At 36.6% G+C, this 18,102-nt stretch overlaps 1 protein-coding gene across 1 annotated transcript in view; it reads right to left on the bottom strand.

Moving 5' to 3' along the window:
• LAMA2 (laminin subunit alpha 2) overlaps nucleotides 1-17,196 on the bottom strand; it is a 601,373-nt gene extending 584,177 nt beyond the window's left edge. The window contains exon 1 of the mRNA XM_040627485.1: nucleotides 17,076-17,196. Within this exon, the coding sequence (XP_040483419.1) occupies nucleotides 17,076-17,196 (121 nt within the window). The remainder of the gene's footprint in view (nucleotides 1-17,075) is intronic.
• Nucleotides 17,197-18,102: the final 906 nt, after the last annotated feature.

Below are 18,102 nucleotides of genomic sequence, written 5' to 3'. Positions count from 1 at the left end.
ATTTCGAGGTAGTTACTAACTCTGTGACCCTTTTCTCCCCGAACAGAAAAGAGCAGGAAGAAGAGAAAGAGGGGAAGGAGTGGTAAGGTTCAAGCACAGACCTACTGGGTGATCTTGACCTGGATGAATTTAAATGTTCCTGCTACCGAAGGGGACAGAGTAGATGTGGCCCAGGCATTGTTCATTCCTGGGTCTCAGACCTTAGAAATGCTTCTAGAACTCAAGTTTTTGACTATTCTAGGGTAATTTCCCCCTTTGGGTCTGGTCCTCTAAGGGCCCCTCTGAGCCAAAAAAGGGATTACCTGCAGCTGGATGCCTACTTCTGAGATCTGGGGAGAGATGAGGAGATCCCAGTGTGCACCCTCTTAGTACTGAACTCCCTTGTCTCTGTCACCTCCTTCAACCCAGACGCCCTCCTTCCCCAGCCTCCGCAGCAGCAGCCCTGCCATTAAATCCCCCAAACAAATTTCCAGATAAAAGAGCTTATTCCCACCAGGCCTTTTCCCCTGAGCTTGAGACAAAAGAAATATTTTCATTTCACTCTTTAAAAGAGAAAGGCATTCTAAGCACTATGTAAAACACTTAATTTTCTACAAGGGCTTTCATAATAAAGTATAGAATAAAAGAAAGTTGCAAGAGAAAGCTACAGGTTAAGATCCACCAAGACTTCATAAAGACCTACTTACTGCTAGGAAGAAAAGAAAAAACTTGCACAAGCATATTTATAATCCCTAAGTTTTATCTCATTTTTATCCAACAGTTGCAAACACACTAAAAAATATTTTCAAGTGATTTCAGAGGAAAAGAAAAAAAACACCACGAAATCAAGCGATGGAGTTTCACAGAACTCTTCTTATACAACTATGTAAATCAATAGTAGTCTCTTTGAAACAGAATTGAAAGCGTACATAATACATTCTAATGCAGAGTATAAAAAGACACTAAGATCTGTAATTCTACTAAATGTCAACGATACTGTAACCCACTTATTGTGGAGTCAGATATAATGAAATTCCATTTATAGTGAAGTAGAATGGAAGTTTAAAATTACGTCAATGGAATATAATGCACAAAATACAATTCCAGTAATGGTGAATGACTTATTAGAAAGAAATCTTGGTGAAATGATGATTTCATTGTGAGTCTCCCATATCCCTCAAAGCAATATTCAAAATAACATTAGACTTTAACATCAATATTTTACTAAGCAAATTATAATAAATTCAATTTATAATTCCCTAATATATGAAACCATACACAAAGCTACCATGAAAGACAGAAAATATGCGTGCTAATATAAAACAATACAATATGCACATTCTAATTTGTGTTTGGTCATATTTATGAATGGAATGTAAAAATGAATTAAACACATCAATTAAATAGAGGAAGGAGTAAGTAATTATCTTAACTACACAGATAAATTTATGTTTTCCTCTGGAGAACATGAGCAAACAGCATTTCTGGACTAAATAAAAAAAAATGACATGTCATAGATTATTTGTAGATTTCATTTTCAAAAATCATACCCTTACCACCCATAAATATTATCATAATGCTACAGTTTTCATATTAGCTTTCTCCCTTTAAAAAAAAGTGCTACATTCCATATTAGAACAAGAATTTATATAGAAGTGAAATGCGTGGCTGGGATTTAGAAAATGTGGGATTCTGGGTCTATCTTTTCTTCTATTTAATAGGCCAGTCATCCATTTTAAGTATTTATTCCCCTTTCCTCCAACCGTGGGAGTATACACATTTATACACTATACTCAAAAGCTTTGTGTAGAGGCAGAGAAATGATGATAACACATCCTAGACGCCAGATGCTACACAAATGTAAAGCATATGATAGTGGCATGGTGGGAAGGAGGCTGTAATTAAGACCATCAGATAGGATTTGATTTTCTCTCTCCATGGAAATCATGATAACTATGTTATGTAGTTACTTAAATTCAGACATTTACTTTATAGGATCTGCTCTAACTAAAAGTTATATTAGCTGATCTCTGAACACAAAAAGTGCTTAATATTAATTCCCAGGTTAGGTGGAGTATTTAACTTGAAAGAAATTTGCTAATATGATAATTCTATAGTTGACTGCTTCTTCATTAATTGATTCATATTATCTTTTCAATCACTTTACTGTCTCTTTATCCATGAGGAACACATACCAAGAGAATAAAAATTAAAGAGCATGCCACAGTCCTACGATCTTTAAGTAAATTCCCATTTGAAAATGTTGGCGTGGACGAGTGAGTTCACATAGAATTCAATCCCAAGGTGCGGCAATTGGTATTAAAAACGAAAACATGATTTCAACACAAACTCCACCTGTCCCATACTTTCAGCACATAAACACATGAGAAAAACAAGAATTCAAGTAAATGATATGATGACAACTTTTTACACTATAATGATCTGGGAGGCTACCATAACAGAAATGATCAGACATAAGGGAATTCATCAGAGAGGACCAGGGGGAAATGAACTGTTAATTCCATTTTAAAAGTAGAAAAAGAAGAGGTAGGCATTCAAGAGTAGGATGTGCTAAGGAAAAAGGAAAGTTTCTTGATGGCTCCAACAGCTTAGTAAAGGCACAGTGGGAGAGAATTATCTTTTTCACAAAAGATGGACTAATCTAGAAAAAGTTGAGAGGATTCTTTCCAAGTAATGAGCATGTAAAATTTGGAGGAGTTGCAAAAGAAACAAGTGGGGAGCCCTAAATATTAGTTTTTATGATATATTGAAAATGAGAGGAGGTAAACTTCTAGAAGCATCATTTATATTTAAACATTTAATTATAACATAGTGTTTTAGCATTCCACGATCTTACACCTTTCCTCCATATCTTAGTAAATTCTATCTTTGTTTTTCTTTTCTGTACTTGAGTAGAAATTTTAACTGCTTACTTCTGATAGCATCATATCTTAACTATCTCCATTTTTCCCCCCAAAACCTACCAGTATGTGTTCCCTCCTGAAAGTTAGCTCTTCTTCTGTTATTCCATCATTCGATTCTTATTGTGACCAATCTACATGCCAGGCTCTGTCCTATACAATAAGGATAAAGTACTCACAAAATCTGCCCTACCTCACCTTAGATTTCCATTCCTAAAATAAGAATACCAAGTTTCTTGGACTATAAATCTCTTTTATTAATTCTAGGTATGTCACCATTTTGACTGTTAATAACTCCAAGAAAGAAACCTAATCTGAGGGTACCGTACACGCATTATTTGACATATTGTGGAGGCCTGGTGAATAGTTTTTTAAAAGCTTTTTTCCCCCCTAAAATATAAAGGACTTCAGTGTTATCTAAGAGGAAACAAAGAAAAATGGAAACAGATGCTAATCAAGTCTCCCTATGTGAGTTATCTGTATTCTATCCCTAGAACTTACATCATTTTTAGGAAATAATTTTTTTATTGTATTAAGGTTTTATTTTAATTCCAGTATAGTTAACATACAGAGTTATTTTAGTTCCAGGTATGCTATATGGTGTTTTAGAAATTCCATTCTTTGCCCAGTGCTCATCACAAGTGTACTCTTTAATCTCCATTACCTATTTCATCTATCCCTCATCCACCTCCCTTCTGGTAACCACCGGTTTGTCCTCTATAGCTAAGAGTGCTTCTTGGTTTGTCTCTTTTTCTTTTTCTCAAACATGTACATAGGGTACATGTACCCTTTAAATTATTGGTTTTGTATTTTGGGGGTAAATACCCAGTAGTGCAATTACTGGATCACAGGGCAGTTCTATTTTTAACTTTCTGAGGAAACTCCATACTATTTTGCATAGCGGCGGTACCAGTTTGCATTCCCCTCAATAGTGCAAGAGGGTTCCTTTTTCTCCTCATCTTCTCCAACACTTTGTGTTTCTTGTGTTTTTGATTTTAGCCATTCTGATAGGTGCAAAGTGATATCTCATTGTAGTTTTGATTTGCATGTCCCCCATGATAAATGATGTTGAGCACCTCTTCATGTGTCCGCTGATCATCTGTATGCCTTCTTTGGAGAAATGTCTGTTCATGTCATCTGCCCATTCTTAAATTGGATTACTTGGTTTTGGGGCATTGAGTTGTATAAGTTCTTTATATATTTTGGATACTAACCCTTTATTGGACAAGTCATTTGCAAATATCTCCTCTCATTCAGGTTGCCTTTTTGTTTTCATGATTGTTTCCTTCAGTGTGCAGAAGCTTTTTATTTTTATGTAGTCCCAATAGTTTATTTTTGCTTTTATTTTCCCTGCCTCAGGACTCGTATCTAGAAAAATGTTGCTACAGCCAATGTTGAAGAAATTACTGCCCCTGTTCTCTTCTAGGATTTTGATGGTTTCAGGTCTCACATTTAGGTCTTTAATCCACTTTGCGTTTCTGTGTACAGTATTAAGAAAGTCATCCAGTTTCATTCTTTTGCATGTAGCTGACCAGTTTTTCCAAATACCATTTGTTGAAGTAGAACTTACATCTTAATGGCCACTTTAATTTTATGCAATTTAAGTCCTGTCCTCACATCAGAAAAGTTCTAAGCCAAGAAATATTCAGTCCTCATCAAAGCTTAAAAGTTCCTCAGCTCTTAGCAGAATATCCTTAGAGGAAAAAATACACCTTAAAAGCAAGACAAAGTATTCTAAAATACTTCTGAAATATACTTGTCACTTAAGTGTCATTGATAACAATGCCCTGTATCTGTGCCACTGTGTTTCAGTATTTGTGGAAATTTATAACTAATAAAAATATTAACATATAAAAGCATTAAGAAAAATAGTACATGTAACATATTTAAAAAGACACCTTTCGGGTCTAACCAAAGAGTGGCTTCTTCATTCATTTTACAATTATTTAATTAAATGCCCACCATGTGCCAGACTAGAGACTAGAGATAAAGCAGTAGCTAAAAATAAGAGACAAATAATCCTATCAGTATGTAACTTATGTTATTAATTTCTAATTATTAAAAAGCTTAAAATCTTAAAAGAGAAACTAACTGGTTAAATGCCTTTCTAGCTTTCTGCAATAGCAACAGTTCATGAAGTTTGTCTGAATATGGGTGGTCTTTCAACTTAGTACATAGTTGAAAATCATTAACAGGCTAGATTCATTACATACTTGAACCAAATTTAACTTAATCCATGGAATTAGAATAACCCAAACACACTCATGGGTTAATTTAAAAATATATATATGGATATCCTAGGATATGGAAAATGGCCTCAGAGGGCTATGTTTTGTCCAAAAATATAAAGATTTCAAACCCTAAAAGGATAATGAACTGTAGGACAGCACTGCTCTCTCCATACCTCTTAGGTAGCACCAGGTCAGGAACCCTACGGATAAAATCAGTTCTTGAAAGCTGACAAAAACTATCTTACACAAGAATGAAAAAATATTTTGGGGGCACCTGGGTGGCACAGCGGTTAAGCGTCTGCCTTCGGCTCAGGGCGTGATCCCAGCCTGATGGGATCGAGCCCCACATCAGGCTCTTCTGCTATGAGCCTGCTTCTTCCTCTCCCACTCCCCCTGCTTGTGTTCCCTCTCTCGCTGGCTGTCTCTCTCTCTGTCGAATAAATAAATAAAATCTTTTAAAAAAAAAGAAAAAGTATTTTGAAGAATTTTTTTTAAGGATTTTATTTATTTATTTATTTGAGAGAGAGCATGTGTGTGAGAGAGAAAAAAAGCACGAGCAAAGGGAGGGGCAGAGGGAAAAAGCAGGCTCCCAGCTGAGCAGGGAGCCCAATGCAGGCTCGATCCCAGGACCTAGGGATCATGACCTGAGCTGAAGGCAGATGCTTAACTGACTGAGCCACCCAGGCACCCCAAAGAATTTTTAAATGTATCATTGTCTACATATAAAGTGTATCTATGGCTATGTGCAAAATCAATAATGACAGGATATGCACTTTAAAATATTTCCCTTCTATATGAATTAACTTTTTCTGTTACCTGGAGGTATATAGCAAAAAAAAAAAAAAAAAAAAAAAAAAGGAAGGAAAGAAGGAAGATAGGAAGATGTGTCATGATTCTCAATACAGAAGAACTAAATACATTAAGAGCCATTGGGAAGAAAAAAAAATCAAAGAAAGTGAGTGAAGCAGAACTTCATTAACCATCAATGTCTTTGGAAAACCTGTGATTTATTATAATAATGAAGAGAATTATTAATATTATTTGTTTTGCACATTTTAATTAACTATTATAACACCTCCATTGAACATTATATTTTCTTTTCTTTTCTTTTCTTTTTTGGATGGAGACTTGAACTTCATAGTTAGATGACTTGTGACATCTTTCAGAAGAGCTGGAGGCAAAACTTGTACCCAGAGTTCTAATTGCAAATCCAGTTATTTTTCTAATATGCAGATTGAAAAACTGAATGGCTGTATACACATTGAGCATGACTGAAACTGTTTGAAGAGCAAAAGGGCCTATGGGAAATGTTTTTGTCTGAAGCTTTTTCAAATTCTGATATTCCCAAATCTAAAAAAGGAGGTCTCCCTAGAGATCTGTTGAGGTTATGTGATTTCCTGAGGTAGTATTTGGTTTTGGCTTTGGTTTTTTAGAATTTTACCACTAGATTTAATATGCAGGAAGACACACTAAAAATTTTCCCAATCTAGGCTGGTATTAAATAATGTGTTCCAAGACTTTTTTTTTTTAACCTTAGTGAATAGAAAGAGTCCAAATAAGGAGGGTCTATTTTGAGAGCTTTTCTATAATCCAATTAGACTTCCAATTGAAGACCATCCTGAAATTAACTTTTGTTGTGTATCAAACTTGCTGAATTATCCTCTCTACTCAGGCAGATGCCAGTGAGGACACGTGGTTCATAGGCTGAAAATAATAACTAATCTTTACAGAGCACTTACTATGTGCCACACATTTTTCTTACCTATCACATATTAAAACCCTTCTTTAAAAACATAGTTTATCAATCCCTAATAAATGTATGTCCAAAAATTAGAGATTCCTAGGAAAAAATGTTACTTATATCATATTTGAAATATAAATAGCCACAAAGCATTGCTAAAATTTCCATCCTGTTACATGTCTAAATCACCTCTCACATTGAGCTACCAACATCACTATTAGCTAATTATAGGACCTTGTGTTTCTTCTTATCTCTGTTACTGACTTGTTGTGTGACCTTGGTAGAATTCTTCCATCTCTTCAAAGACATAGCTTGCCATCTATAGTCTTTTAGGGCCTACTCAAAGAAGCTTCTAGAATGTTTCACTCTTCTTAAGCAAAAGTATTGTCATATATACTGCGAATATCATTTTTGAGCTTTATGATCAAGCAATAAAGAAAAAGAGGAGCTAATATTTACTGATTAGCTGCCAAGTATTTTCACATGTATTATCTAATTTAATTCTACTTCGATTGGAAATTTAAACTCCATTGACCAGGGTTTTTCATCTTAATAAAAGAGGCGTAACAGGACAATGAATCCCATTCTTGCCATCTTGCCAAAGACACTTTTTCTACTATTCAAAGTTCTCTCCAAAGCAGAGGAATGCATATGAAAATTGAAGGTACAAAGAGGTATATCTTGATAGGTATTTTTTTGCAACCTAAGCTATAAAGTTCAGAATAGCAAAACACTACAACAGAAATTCCAATTAAAACTGAATTCATACATTTGTGTTTTCCAGTATATAAGTAAATTCCTTCATACACGGCCTCAGCTGAGTTTGGTATATCACAGTGTTGGAGAAAAAGTGCTGTTTTAAGCCAGAATCTCTTGACACCAAGACAGTTTTTAAACTTAATTCAGTTTTCTTGAAGCATTTTGGAAACTCACAGTTTTTGAGGCCCTAATAGATGCCCCATGTTTTATATTCATTGTTTTATATACTCCTCACAACAAACCAATGAGATAAAGTAGCTCCCTGAAATAACAACTGTTCTACTTCATGTTCTGTTTCGTACTTTCTGCCTCATTCAGTAATTGAAAAAGGCATAGCAGGCAATAAGCCAGAAAATTGTGGTAGCTATACAGGCTTTAGAAAAAATATACTCAATGTGGCAAACTCTACTAACCTTATTTCCCCTTTAGAATAAACTGTATATGTTGCAAGCAACTTAAAAGGTATTACACCTTAGAGTTTTAATAGTATAGCTACTGGACTAAAAAATATAATGATCCTATTTATAATTTATTCTGTGGTTCATAATCATTTATCAAAGGCAACTAGATTTTTCTGTAAATTTAATTCTTAGATTCCCTTATTCTAGATTTGTTTTATAGAGCTGAAAATCTGATTTAAGAAAATAAATCAAATAGGTAAATATCTTAGTATATTAAATGTACTAATAGAAATATACTAAATACATTAATTAGGTAGTGTAAGTTCTTAGCTCTAAATGGTACACACATACGCACTCATTGGTGCCATACATACGCCTGCCTACCTTGTAGGAAGTCTGCAAAATTTTCTAACAGAGACGTTCAATTTCAGATTGAACTTGTTAGATCTTTTTACAGAAATGCCAGTGTTCTACTTTTTTCAAAAGGAATTTTGAGATTAACTCTTCTCTGAGTCAGGTATACATGCTTGGTTCTTGTTCTTTTCATTCACTGAAATATATATAGACTTCCCTTTTTTAAAGCATTCATTATATAATGAATACCATTATGTTTCTAGCCCACTGACGTTATTTATGTAAGGCGACTTCAGGAAAGCCATACTCAATTAATACTTTCTTATAGTCCAGTGTCCAGTAATCCAAATTCTAAGAATTTAAAGACTAAAATTTGACAAATATTTTTACATGTATGCAAAATTTTAAGTAGTGTGGGCGTGTTTCTGCATGGTTGTGTGTGTTTATGTGCGTCTAAACGAAAAAGACCATTAAAGACAGCACAGTCCCACAATGTGGGACTGTCACTCCAACCATTAAAGACTGTCACAGAAAGCCAGTGGTATGTATAATGACCCCTCACACACTATCTCTATGATCTTTTTCTAAAAGTCAACACAATACCTAGTGATTCTGTCTACCTAACTAGACTACTAACATAACTCAGAAATGGAGATATGATTATTTCAAGGTATTTTATAAAAGATACTAAAAGAGATGACAATGTAGGATCTAAAAAATCAGGAGCAGGAACATTCCCTAATTTCTTTTTTTTTTTTTTTAATTTATTTAAGTAATCTCTACACCCAACCTGGGGCTCAAGCCCACAACCTGAGATCAAGCATTGTGCACTTTTCCAACTGAGCTGGCCAGGTACCCCATCCATGTAATTTCTAATTCTAAAGTTTGCATGGGAATTTGTTTGTCCTTGACAAGGTGCAAGACATCTATTTTCCTTCTATAAAATGAGGATAATTACATTAGCCTACTAATCAGCTCTACTCTGTAAATACATGTGTTAATGCCCGCAATGTGCTAGATACTGTTAAACCAATAAGGCCGCTGGCGCTCAAGATGCAGTTATACAAACAGTCCTGCAGAGAAGCACAGCTTGGTGGCCCACTAAGAGGACCTCAGATGGAAAGGCTTTGTTAACATGGCACAAAGTGCCTTTCCTAAGTGCCAGGCACTAAATAGTTCCTCAGGTCTTCGTTATTCTTGATTTCCATAGATGAACTCACTATTTGAACTAGATCAAGACTGCCACAGAAAGCCAGTGGTATGTATAATGACCCCTCACAGACTATCTCTATGATCTTTTTCTAAAAGTCACGTGTCCAAATAAAAACCAAACAGCATCAGATTTCCATGTTAAAATCCATATTCAAGATGACTAGAAGAAAAAAAAAACACTTATTACCCATATTATACATCTTTGACAAGCAAATGTCTAGCTTTAACTCACCATGTAAATTTACATTATGCCTCAAAACTATATTTAGGTTGTAATTATCTGGCTTTTGGTAAGATTTAAGTAAAGTTTTGCCTTATATATCTTCTTAAAAGTTATATTTGTTAGAATTATCTCTTTGAAAGCCACATTTTATTCACAAGCGGGATACTAAAAGAAGAAGGAAGAAGGGAGGGAGGAAGGGAGGAGGGTGGAAAGGAGGGAAGAAAAGAAAGAGAGAAACTGCAATTTTCTCCACCTAATTCTTGTTCTAAATGATAGAATGTAGTCAGGCCAAAATTGTATTACTTTACTCCAAGGGTTACTGCAAGATTTAGAGCGATCCTTAAAGAAGTTATAAAAATTGAAACAGAACATAGAATAAGTTTCTGATTCTAAAAATAGGTAACATTTCAAAGTTCATTTTATAAAAGAAGTCATCAGATCAATACATCATTCTGTCATTTTTTAACAATAGTATCTAAACATTATCTCTGATACTGAAAGGAACAATAAAAGAGAACTGCAAGGTATACATATTTATGTGGGACTGTGAACAACTTACTTTTGTTTTTAACATCCACATTAGTTAAAATTACTCCAAGAAATTATGACTTAGGGGCGCCTGGGTGGCTCAGTCTGTTAAGCGTCTGCCTTTGGTCATGATCCCAGGGTCCTCCAATTGAACCCCACATAGGGCTCCCTGCTCAGTGGGAAGCCTGCTTCTCCCTCTCCCTCTGCCCCACCCCCCTGCTCATGCTTTCTCTAATAAATAAATACTTTTTAAAAAAAGAAATCTGTGGCATATTTCTAAGAACACTGGGCAAATAAAAGGATATGCAAAAGTTCCTTGCACTGCAGTTGTTTTAAGGTACTGAAATTTTTTTTTTAACATTTATTTATTTGAGAGAAGGAGCACGAGTGAGCGCATGTGCATGAGGCTGGGGGAGCCCGAGACAGAACCTCAAGCAGACTCTGCAGGGCTTGATGGGGGGAGGGGCTCAATCTCACAACCAAAAGATCATGACCCCAGCTGAAACCAAGAGTCAGATGCTTAACCGACTAAGCCAACCAGGCACCCGATTCTAAAATTCTTTTAATCGTAATAGGACGGAGATGCCAAAAGGAAAAAAGGAAAAGAAAAAAAAGTTTTATAAAAACACATCTGAGTGTTATCTCAGTGATAAGACTGCTGAGGTGTAATATTTTGGAATGGAGTCCCTTAACTATTCTCTAAGAATGGGACATCTGGGGGAGGAAATGGATCTCAATTAATACATCTGAATTACTGGTCTAGGCCTGTGGATTAAAGCCTGTTTGGGAAAAGAAATATTAACTGTTATTTCATTCATTCAACTCTGCTCAAAACTCTCCAATTCCATCCATCTCACTCTGACTAAAAGACAAATTCTTTACAATGATCCAGCTCCCCATTGCTTCCCTGACCGTTCTCATTGTGCTCCAGCTGTAGACCTTTATAAACCTGCTCCCTGTACTAGGGCTATTAGCTCTTTCACCTGGTATCTGTATGAATCACTCCCACTTCACCTTCAAGGGTTTGCTCAGATTTGACCTTCTCCATGAGGTCAACCTTTATCACTCTATTTAAAATAGCAACAACCTCTATTCCTAGACCTCCTGACTCCTCTTACCCTGGTATATTTGTTTGTGCAAGAATCTCATCACTCACTACATTCTAAAAATATGTTTTCATATATTACTTACTCACTATATATTCATCGTATTTCTGCCCCCCCCCCATTTCCACCCCAACTAGAATATAAACTCCAGAAGAGCAGGGATTTTTTTTTTTTCTGTTTTACTTACTGAACACATTCATTCATTAACCATAACTCCAATACACATCATCCCATGCCCACCAATTTCCTGCACAGACTCGGGCCTTTGAGCTCCATCAGAGCAATTGGTACAGTCCACAATTCGTCCTCTTTCTGTCTGGTATACACAGAGTCCTGAGAACCATGTGCCAATCTAATTTTGTCTTTCTCTAACCTCGGCTTTGTTTTCTCCATCACTGTAACTGGACTTCTGCCTAAGTTCCTGCCTAGCTACCCAGTCTAAAGTCGTGACTCTACACAAATCCTAAACCCCAATGTTCTGGATTAGAAGCCTAAACAATGTGTCTGACCATTGACAACACTTTCTTCCTGATCTTTTTCCTTGTCTCCAGCTGGTTAAAAAAAAAAAAAAAAAAAAAAAAAAAAAAAAAAAAGAACCTACTGTAACCTGCACAGATGACCTTGAGTCACCATGTATCGTGGTGGTGGTGGTGGTTGTTATTATTGTTGTTGTTGTTGTTATTATTATTACCCTGCTTGGAAACTTCCAGCCATGCTCCACTCACACAGCAGAAGCCTACTGAATAGTTATGCTGACAGGGATCAAGCATGCATTTAAGCTAGCCACCCCACTATTCTTGCTCTGCATGGGTTAGCTTGAGGTTAGCTGCTCCTTTTCTGCTAATTCTTCTTTGCTTGTGGCCCAGAATTCAGGCCTCATAATTCTAAAGCAGATTATGAAAGATGTGAAAGCTCAAAAAAAGTTTCAGTGAATTTTTATCACTTAATCCTGAATTTGTTTGGATTAAAAAGAGGAAGAACAACAATCTGGTCTCCAAGGTCCAAGTTGAAAAGTCTAGCACAATAGTCTTTGTCAATGAAAAATCACTATTTATTAAATGTATGAACAGAAAAATAGTGACAATGACCTGCTTTAAATAAAAGGGGACTGAGAAAATACCGATATGTGAAATCTGCCAAAAAGTCAATTTTGAGTCATTGTTATTGCAATATATTTGAATGGTGTAAAAACACCTAAGTCTTACTACTTCAGAAATTCTTCTTCCAATTTAACTAAATCTCTCCCATTAAAATATAGACTCATGCTTTTCTTACAGAGTCATAGTTGGTATATCCCAAAGAGTTATAAATTCTTTGGTTATTATTCGTAAAATGATGGTCATTACAGTGTAGGGGACAGTTATCCCATCGTTAAAAGTGAATTTAGGACAAATTGGCAGGGCACGCGCAGTTTTTTTCATAATCCCTGGCAATCCCTGTTGGGGATTCGGTTCATAACTTTGCATGAAATCCTAGGATAGAAAAGTTTTAGGAATAAGATCAATCAGCAATTTGTATACACTGATATGTGAGATAAAATATATAATATAAAGTTTATATCTTTAAAAAAAATTCTACCATATGTATAATTGTTAATGTTGAATATATTCTTATTCTCAGCGCTACATTTTATCTGTTATGAATCATTTTTACTGAACTATTAGGCCAGTCTGTAGTGACCAAGCCAACATATGTGCAAAAGTTACATATGTAGCAAAAGTGATACCAAAAAACTAATACCAGGTTTATGGTTACAATAAATCTTAGGTAATTTATGAAGCATTCTCATATTTTATAGCACAGGATGTTTTAAAACCATGCAATTAATGTGATATAAAAATTCCATATGAAAATTTTAAGTCTTCTTGCCAAAAATGAGTGAGGATCATCTGAAACGTGTTTATTTTAAATCCAAGAAGGCATCCAAAAACACATTTACATACATTCATATTTTCTTGACATCTTTAAGAAGTCAGAAGTTCAAATGCAGGTATGCATTCCAAAAACAATAGACTGTAATACTAGAATCTTGGGCTTAGAAAGTACTAGAGGCTTGATGAGTTTTAACTATGTCTCTGTAAAGGCATTTATTTCATCCTAACTCATCCCTTGACAGGTGGCACATCTGATCACACATGGACATTTCCAGAAACTAGGTGCTCCAACACAACCCAGTAATTTCTGAACAGCTCAGAACGGAGAGGGGCAGGGAGAAGGATCAGGCTTCCTCTCATTTTATTTAATTCAAACCTACCCCTTTGTCATATGCTTCTATGGATCTGAGTTCAGGATTTAGAAAGCACACTTTATTCTCTCTTCCATAAAACAGCCATCCCCAAATTCAAGGATAACTCTTCTGATTTCCTAAGTCTTTCTTTCTGCAAATTAATAGTTTTCACTTGAAATAGTCATCCTCTGGAAATCTTTCCAGACTCCTAACTACTCTCTTCTTCCTCCTCTGAATGGACCTACATTTGTCTATGAAGCACCCCAATGTGTTCTCAAACAACAGCTCTCTCTGTTTCTAGTTGTGTTTTTTTTTGAGTTCACATTTCTGTCACCATGTCACACTATATGTTCACAGTGAACTTGCTGCAATTCAGACTGCCCTTTCTCCTCCTGTTTCTGTACACATCCTGTATTTATAATGGAAACAAAACATTTCCAGAAGAGGGCAAGTGAAATTATTGAACGTCTGCATACAAATAACAAAACCAGCTCTGCACAGGTTCTGTTCATGGTCCAGGCTATATAGACCTTCAAAATTTCTGAATCTGTTATTAACCAGCTTAGCCACCTGAATCAATTTTGGACCACCAACAGTTCTGATAAGCTTGGATTTTATGTTTCCATCAAGCCCTCTCCGAGACAAATGAACGTAAGGAAACCTCTCACATTCCCAGAGACTTCTTTTCGAACTGACCTTAAACCACTACGAGATATTCTTTGGAAACAACTTCCAATCAGTTGCAATTTACCTACCATTAGATTTCCATTTCCACGAATTATGCAAAAGAATATCAGGAAAAGATTTTATCTACTGCCTTGCCGAAACACAGACCCACTTTGACTACGTCACTTTATTCTGTCAGTCATATCTAGTTAAAAAATTTCCTTAGAATCTCGTTCTTACTGAATCGATGCTATTCATTTCATACAACTCAGTGAGCTAGAGAAGCTACACAAGATTTTAAAGAAAAAATTAGAAACAAACAAAAAATCTGGTTAAATTTCTAACTCAATTACGACATTTAAGAATGATTGCTTCTTGTCAATATTCTTAATAAAATGGCACCATACTCTAAGGGAAAAAAAGAACTCATTCTAAACAATCGGTGCTTGGCCAAGAAGGTCAACACTGGCATAATCGAAAAGAGAATTTGGTTTTGATAGCCAAAAGCTTCGTCAGTCACACTCATATCCAATGATCTTCACTGAGAGTGTACTTTAACAGAACAACATTAAAAAGAAAACATGGCCTCCGCAATAAATGGAAAGAAATCTCAGTACCAAAAAAAAGAGAACTTTAGCATAAACAACGCTAAAATTGTTTTTAGTTGTTAAAAATTAAGTTATTATCATGAATTTAAGTTACAACTACTCCAAGTCTCCAGTTTTAAATTTGTCCAATAAGAATAATATTTGTTGAAGGTGAAATAAGCCAATGTATACAAGGCATTTTTAAATTATGAAACACTAAATAAATTTAAGGTTTTATAAAACATACCTTATATATACTTTTAATATTAAGAAGTTTCAACCATTTATCCCTGAGCCAATCTTGAAATATATTACAAATGATCTATAACAATAGATTAATAGATTCTAGGATGCAGAAGATAGCAGTCTATATATAGTAGATTCTGTGTTATAACTATTTTGCACAGAATTCCTTATTGTATATAGCATTCAGATGATCTCGGAACAGAATGGCAGTATCAATTTTCCCTTCCTCACTGACCTCAGCTTGTGCCTGGACCATAGAAATCAGAGTTAATTTTATCTCAGTTAAAACAGAGAGAGAAAGAGACTGAGAGAGAAAGAAAGAGGAGAGGAGGGAAGTAGGAGAGGAGGAAGAAGGAAAGGAGAAGAGGAAGAAAGAAAGAGGGGACAAGGGAGGAGAGAGAATGAAGGGGGTGGGCAGCACACTAGGAAATTTCTCAGGGACCCACTTGATCCCTCTTCTGCATGCTTTAAGCCTCTGCCCCACTCCAAGCGAACAGAAGAGTTGGTGTTCCTGGCTTCTCTTTACTCCCAGCTGCTTAACAGTATTAAAATAATACGTATTGTTAAAACATATCACATAACTAAGCAAGGCTAATATTTTAAAGCAGTATTTTTAAAAATCAGCTGCCAGAGATATTCTCAAACTCACTCTCATAAATTCTATTAATTAAGCCACATTGACCCCATTTTACCTCACGGAGAAGGAAAAGCAAAAATAGAAGAAAAAAAGTTATATAGTGAACTTAAGGTCATTTTTATTCTAGGAATTTTAATCAAGAAGTTATTATTGTAGCAAGAAGATTAGAGTATTTTTTTACTCCTTTTAAGATAAAATAGTACTGCTAGAAATGTTAGATTATAAGAACTCTCAGAATGGTTAGACATAGTTTTATTACAGTTAACTAAAAGAGGGATAAATGTATTTCAAAACTTAGATTCAGTTTCATCAAAACTTTCAAAAGCGCTAACCTCCAGATTCTATACTCTTAGGGTAAATATTTTGATATCTGAAACCAAACCTTAAAAATTTTTTACTTTAATACAGGTTTTCCAACTCATGAAAATGTTTGCTGAAATGATCTATTATAAATTATGTTTTAAAACGCTGTACATGTGCTTCTTTTAAAATTCATGATAATTCTTCAAAGACTCCCAAGAGTATCAGAAATTATATGCATATAAACATTACAGCACTCTGAAGAGAATAGTTTGAGTTACACTAAATAAAACCGTTTTCCAAAGTCCCTGAAGTGTGTATCTGGTCACTGTGGTCTTGATTAAAGTAAACACGACACAGAAGTCTTTGTATTTAAGTCAGAGGAGAAATATCACTATAATAAAAAAAAAAAAAAGGATAACTAAGATAGGATGTGAGTCAGAAAAAGATGAGGCTGGAGGTCCCATTGGAATGAAAGAAAAAATCCGCTTAACTACTTTACAAACTGTTCAAAAAGGGGAAGAAAGAGAAGAAAGAAAGAATCAGCTGCCCTCCATAAAGTTCCAAGATGAGCCACATCTTGGGAAACATTTCTCTGCAGGGATGGAATCTGAGTTGGAAAAACTTTTTATTTTTCAGTTGATTAAAAGTTTGCCTCTTCGGAAGATTTCAGAAATCAATTGGCAATAGGTAAACACGATAGCAAGTTCTCTCACAACCAAGGAACAATGAAAAGCGCTTCAGGTTCTTTTGGGGGAGGTAAGCAATCCCCCCAACACACCCACCACGGTGTACTCATGGAGTTGAACGTGTACTCGCAGCAGGCTTAGCTCCTCTCGCCCCAACTACCCGAGGACAGAGCCAGAAATCGGTCCCTGCCCCGGACTGTTGGAAGCAGGGGCCGGTGAGGGGCCACAGCCCCCGCAAAGGATGGAAGCAGCCCGTTCCTCGACTTACCTCTCTGCTGATGTGTCTGGGGCTGCCGCTGCCGCTGTTGCTGCTGTGACCGCTGCGCCCGGCCGCCCCCGAGACTCCCGCTGAGCAGCAGGACCAGGAGGACGGGGGCCGCTCCTGGCATTGCGGTGGCCCGGAGCGGATCCACTTCTCAGGAGCCCGAGGAGACGCTCCCGCCCAGTCCCCTGGCCCAGGCTTGTGAGCTGAATGAGCAGCAGCTGCCGGCTAAGAGGAGGAGACAGCCCCCCCTGGCTCTGGCTCCGCAGCCGCCAGAGGGTGGGGGGAGAAAGAGGACACTCCCCCCTCCCTCCCCTTTCCCAGGCCCTCATCCCGCCGTCGTCCAGGCACAGGCCCTTAAAGGGTCCTCGGTGCAACAGACCTTTCCTATAGCCGCCCTTGCCTCCGAGAAGCGATCATTCCTTAGTTTGAGCTGTTAGCTGAACTACTTTTAAATTAAAGGAGGTAACTGATACGAAAGCACTTTGTGATCTGTAAAGTCTCTACACATGGAAAGCATTATTTGTGGGAAATCTGCACAGCTGGGAACTTGACCGGAGCTGAGTCTATGTACCTCCTGAGAAAGGCCTGGCAAAGCTGTGTGCGCGCGGGCATTGTGGACCCAGGTGATCCAAGGCAAGACACAGGACCTTCCCAAAGGCCCCGGGGGACTGTGAAGTTACCAGGGGGCGGAAGGCGGTTCCCCGGCCTCTGCAAGTCAGGCCAGGGCACTGACTTACTGCTTGCTTGATAGATTGCTGGCAGGGCAACAAAGGAGGGACAAAATTAAAAAAATCTCCTTTGCTCCACTGCAGTGCTTATGACCAATGTAAAGGTTAAGAGCAAGGCTTTCAGTTTACTCAGACCTTTATTTAAATAAGATAAAAGTCCTTAGCCAGCGTTTCCTTCCAGTCCCCAAATTTCGTATCTTCAGTCCCTATTGCTTCTCTTTAACTCAGAAATTCTGCAAGTTTTTCTGCCACCCCAGCTTCCAATGACAGCTCCTTGCTAGTTTTTTTGTTTGATTGTTTAA

The sequence above is a fragment of the Ursus maritimus genome, unplaced genomic scaffold, assembly GCF_017311325.1.
Source record: "Ursus maritimus isolate PB19 unplaced genomic scaffold, ASM1731132v1 scaffold_13, whole genome shotgun sequence".
In the NCBI taxonomy this organism is placed as follows: domain Eukaryota; kingdom Metazoa; phylum Chordata; class Mammalia; order Carnivora; family Ursidae; genus Ursus; species Ursus maritimus.
Note: the sequence above shows the minus strand (reverse complement) of the source record. Positions and strands in the feature narration are given on the sequence as shown.